Source organism: Astatotilapia calliptera, unplaced genomic scaffold (genome assembly GCF_900246225.1).
Source record: "Astatotilapia calliptera unplaced genomic scaffold, fAstCal1.2 U_scaffold_2, whole genome shotgun sequence".
Taxonomy (NCBI): Eukaryota; Metazoa; Chordata; class Actinopteri; order Cichliformes; family Cichlidae; genus Astatotilapia; species Astatotilapia calliptera.
The window spans coordinates 459,452-464,657 of record NW_020535729.1 but is presented as its reverse complement, the minus strand read 5'-3'; the positions used below and the strand labels follow the sequence as shown (position 1 = coordinate 464,657).

The 5,206-nt window shown below is 45.9% G+C and overlaps 1 protein-coding gene across 1 annotated transcript; it reads right to left on the bottom strand.

The window, feature by feature from the left end:
• Window positions 1-345: 345 nt before the first annotated feature.
• On the bottom strand, window positions 346-1,872 carry LOC113017751 (nuclear factor 7, brain-like). Its single transcript, XM_026160864.1, has 2 exons — window positions 1,850-1,872; window positions 346-1,748 (listed from the first exon to the last, which is right to left on the bottom strand). The coding sequence occupies exon 2, from the start codon at window positions 1,729-1,731 to the stop codon at window positions 346-348; it is 1,386 nt and encodes a 461-aa protein (XP_026016649.1). The 5' UTR covers window positions 1,732-1,748; window positions 1,850-1,872.
• Between the last annotated feature and the right edge of the window lie 3,334 nt (window positions 1,873-5,206).

The window sequence follows — 5,206 nt, the reverse complement described above, 5'->3', positions numbered from 1 at the left end:
TGTCATAAACAGACAAGAAGACAACAACAAACTGCTCCTCCCATTCAACACATGTCAGTCCATATCCCAGCAAACTAAATCATCTCCATTTACACATCAAATAGAAACATGAATCACTTGTAATGATTAGAAACTTGATAGAATTTCAAATCTAGTTTGGGGAGTCATTCAGTGAGAAACAGTGAAATGATTTTCCATGTGAAAAGGTGGACAGCAGAAACAGAAAGAAAGAGTGAAACTAAAAGAGAAACAAAGAGCTTTGGAACAACGAGGCAGCAGGAGGACAGCTGCAGTTTAACAGCTTCAACTCACTGACAGGAAACAACATTAGAAACATCATCATCCTCAACTCATCTGCTGCACTGACACTGACACCTTCAACGGACACACGTTCAATTTATCAACAGTGCTGATGTATGGAAACATCCTGTGAGTGAAAGTGTGTGTGAAGGTGTGTATGTGTGTGTTAGTATCAGGATCAGAGAACGACAGCTTTCCTCTGTTCCAGTCCAGATTCATTCTGATCCTCTGGAGCTTCTTCTGGAATGAGAGATCAGTGAGAGGACCTGGTGGTGACCATGCTGAGTATTTACCTTCATAGAACCATATTGTCCATAATCCAGACCATATGTCTCCCTTCCTCTGCACAGACTCTGCTAACACACCCAGTCCCCACGGTGTACTGTCTCCTACATCAACATCCCAGCTGTGACTCCCTGAGTTAAAGCCCTCAGAGCCCAGGACTGAGCAGGAATGATCAAACCTCTCTGGATTATCAGGAAGCTGCTGCTTCTCTCCTCCTCTCACACTGGTCAGATCTTCAGACAGGATGAGGTCTGGATCAGCAGTGTTTGGGTCCAGAATGAGAGGAGTGTAGGAGACCATGTCCTTCATGTTGTTCCAGATGTTGAAGGTCAGGTTGCCCAGGTGTTTGGCCTGGTCTATCAGAGCTCCTGAGGGCAGCTGTGGATCATCCAGCAGGGGGCAGTGCTGGACTTTTTCCACTGCAGCCTTGTAGTTGTGCAGGAATGTGATATCTTCAGCTCTCAGCTCCTCCTCTGTGGCTCTGACTGTGTCTGAAAGAGCTGCTATCTCTCTGCTCAGAGCCTCCATCTTCTCCTTCATCATCCCACTCTTCTGCTCCTCTTCCTCCCTCAGTGCAGCCAGCCTGGCCTCCTCTTCCTCTGCTAGAAACTGGTGAAGCTTCTTAAACTGCTCCTTAATCTGCCTCTCTGTGTGTCGGGCCTGGACCTTAATGTGTTCTGCTGTTTGATCAAACTTCACTTGAACTTCTTCACAAACCTTTAACTTCTTCTTTAAGGGCTCCAGAGTTTCCTGAAGTTTCTTGTGTTGTCGTGCAACTTCATCGATGGGTCTGAATCTGTGATTGGTGTGTTTTCCTGAGTCTCTGCAGACGACACACACTGGCTGCTGATGGTCCAGACAGAAGAGTCTGAGTTTCTCAGAGTGCAGACTGCAGAGAGCCTCTGAAGCTCTCTGATATCTCTCCTGTAAGAACGACTCACACAAGTTCTTTAAAGCCTTGTTTGAAGGTGGATGCTTCTTTGAAGATCTTCTCTTACAAAGTGGACACTCGTGTGTTGGTCTCTCTCTCCACCATCTCTTCAGACAGTGTTCACAGAAGCTGTGGCTACATGACAGAATAACAGGATCTCTGAAGACCTCCATACAGACCGGACAGCAGAGATCCTCCTCTGATCTGGAAGCCATTGAGTCTGTGAGTGAAGCTGAAAACAGCAGACAGGCAGTACAGTCAGTCCTGGCTCCCCTCCCTCCTCTACCACCTTCACTGAAACTTCCTTTGAGTCGTGTTTTTGCTCAAACTCACATTCAGTGTGTGGAGCGTCAGCAGCTTGAAGCAGCAGTGTTGGAGTTTTCCACTTTTCTCTCCTGTAGCTGGACTCACTCAGAGGAAGCTGCTAGTTTGGTCTGAGCTCAGTCTGATCGTCTGTGCATCTCTCTGGGCGTTTTTCTTCCTCTCTACTAAGGAGGAAAAACATCATGTTTCCTGCTTTGTTGCATTTGAGTGACGTGAGGGGAGGAGTAAAATGTTGCTGTTTCACTTTAACCCTTTAAAGCCGGCCGGAACGGGCATGCTCCGTTTTGTGTATCTATTATTAAATCCCTGTGTTCTAAGCTGACTAATATGCTGCTAATGTCACGGTTTGCCAGAGCAAACCATGGGATGTGGGGAAGGAGGACCCGAAAGACTCTTTAGTGAAAACAGTACGTTTGTTTACAGTGAGGTAAATAACAGATGCACACAAAATCCCCTTTGCTCTCTAGACTCCCATGTGTGTGCTCCACGCCATAGTGTTCCTGCACACCCTGTGCGTGCTGGTCATTCGTTCCACCCAGGGGCGGATCTAGAGAAATTTTCTTAGGGTGGCATGAGGGTGGCAAAATCGAAGCCCTTTTTTCCCCCCAAACACATATGCAGGTGGTTACATATGGTTAAAATGATTCAAATGCAGTAAGTATAGATGTTTTTCATATAAATATAGTCTACAACTTAATTATTTTCTGTAGCCCACATAATTAAACACTTTAGTTACATAAAACATGTGAGTTTTGATGCTATGTACTGTATAGCATGTATGATAAATAAATATGTAGCCCAATAAGTATAAAATCCAGAAAGCTACACAACATGGGGCGGTTCATTTACAAACACAAGTCTAACTTAAGTTTCACTGTTTTTTGTTAGAAAACAATCACATTGTTACAGCTTAAATTACACAAAATGTCAGAAATCTGCACTGTCATGAACAAAAATTTAAACCAAATTTTTCGTGATTTGTTGGATTAACCCTCCAAAATACAACCGGCCATTTTTGACTCCTTTTTAGTTTATGTTTGTATTTCACCCTCAGATTGTTTCATTTTATTTTTTTCCCCTTGCCTTGTTTGGTATCTTTTCAGCTCAACTGAATTTAGTTGTTTTTTTCACTGACATACTGCATTAGTATTAGTGATCTGAAATCACACAAAGAACTTAAAATCCTAGTAGTATTTCTTTACTGTACAAAAAAACCCCACAGACACGTTGAGTAAACTTTTATAACTTGAAATGCAAATGTAATCTAATTGTACATTTTGTAAACATATACAGCTATTTATCTAAAAATGCCTGTGCTAGACAGACCCAACACCCATGCAAATGTACACCTATCTGGAACAACCCTGACATATTACAAAACAATAATATGACAAACTTTTCAGATTGGAGTGGTAAAGGAATCAAATATGTAGAACATATACTAGAAGGAACCGAATTTATTTCATTTGACGGACTAGTTACACAATATGGGATCAACAAGAAAAGATTTTTAGAATATCAACAAATTAAATCCATAGTAAAAAAAGAAATTTAAACCGGGTCAAGTTGAACTACAAACACCACCAAGCGTGGTTCAATTTCTTACTCTTAAACCCCCCAAATTACTATCCAAAATATACAGAATGCTTTCTAAAACAGATGAATCAATATCACTTCCTATTGCAAAATGGGAAGCGGATTTATCAGTTAACTTAGACCTAAACTTCTGGTCTCAGATTTGCTTAAAAACCTTTCATCTAATTAGAAATCCCAGTCTTCAATTAATTCATTACAAAATATTACATAGAGTGCACTATACAGGTCATCGGATGTTCAAGATGGGCTTTACGTCTACCAACAACTGCTCACACTGCCAAACCAATTCACCGGACAATTATATCCACGCTCTTTGGTTCTGTCCACCAGTTCAGAAGTTTTGGCGCGAGATATGTGAAGACTTATCAAAGTGTCTGAAATGTAACATTCCAACTTCCCCCTTAGTGTGTTTGTTGGGCAGCTTAGATAATGTCACTTCAGAAAAGAATATAGCCCATATGGTTTTCACTGCCCTATGCATAGCCAAGAAAACAGTCCTCATGAACTGGAAAAATAAAAATAGTCTTAATTCTGACCAATATAGAAATTATCTATTAGATTACATTAGTCTTGATACGGCCTCTGCCACCACATCAGATCAATTGCTCTGGGCTCCTTTGATCAGCTCCATCACCTAGTGGGGGTGGGGGGTCATAGTTTGGTCCCGCCTTCACTGTTGTGATTGGTGTGGGGGTAGGGACAGGCTTAGGGCCTCGGAGGGTTCCCCAGGAGCATCTTCCTTGGGGGACTGAACCCGGGGTAGCGGTCATGGCCTATTAGGGGCTCTGTTGGCTCTTAGGTGACGGTTTCCTCGTGGCTGCGTGTAGCGGGGCTAGGGGAGAGTCTGTGCTGATGGACGTGGGTTATTGACCTGGTAGCCTGGCTGCCCCTGAGTGGGTCCGGGACGGGCGTGAGGTTCTGGGGGAGCTCTGTCTCCGGGCTGGGGCCCTGGCTGGGCCTCGGGGACTTGGGTCCTGGTTGGTATGTTGCTGGGGTTGTGGGCGGGTGGGTGTATGGGGGCCCGGCCCTGGCGCAGAGTGCCGCCAGCGCATCGAGCCACCTGGGGCCTCTTCAACTGGAGGGGGAAGGTTGTAACACCTTGCAGGAGCTTTCCTCTCTTCAGGAACTCTCTCTGCAGGAGGGGCAGATACAGGAGAGGTGGAGGAAGAGCTCAGCCTGGGCGTCTATTGTCTCATGTAATCTGGAAGATGAGTGGATGATGGGGTGGGTGCAGTTTTCTCTGTGGTGGGGTCGGGTGGGCTGTCCCAGGCTCTGTGGGGCCGTGCGGCGCTGCTTTTCTGGGCCCCCTGTCCAGATGGGCCTGGGTCCCCTTTCCCTGGCGGGTTGCAGAGTATGGGGGTGCCTACTGGGGTCAGCGGGGGAGCTGGCCCCAGGGAGGGGTCACTTGCCCCTCCCTTCCTTCCCTCCCCATCTCCCGCTGCCTCCCTCTTCCCACTCCACCACAATCACCCACACATGCAGGGCCTTGGGGTAAAGGTGTGTCACCAGGGTGCAGGGGAGGCTACCCCCCCCCCCCCCCCTCTGTCCCCTTCTGGCTTCTTGTGCCTCAATTTTATCTCACAACTTAGACATTCACATTACTCACACTCTCATAACACATACATATAGGATCTTGGGGGTGGGCACGCAACACGGACTCCAAAAGACCATCAGGGTGTACACCCCACCCCTGGTGTCGTTGCCCACCTCTCAATTTTAAATACACGTAGACATTGAGGGCTAGCAGGAGGGACTATGTGCTTACCTGCT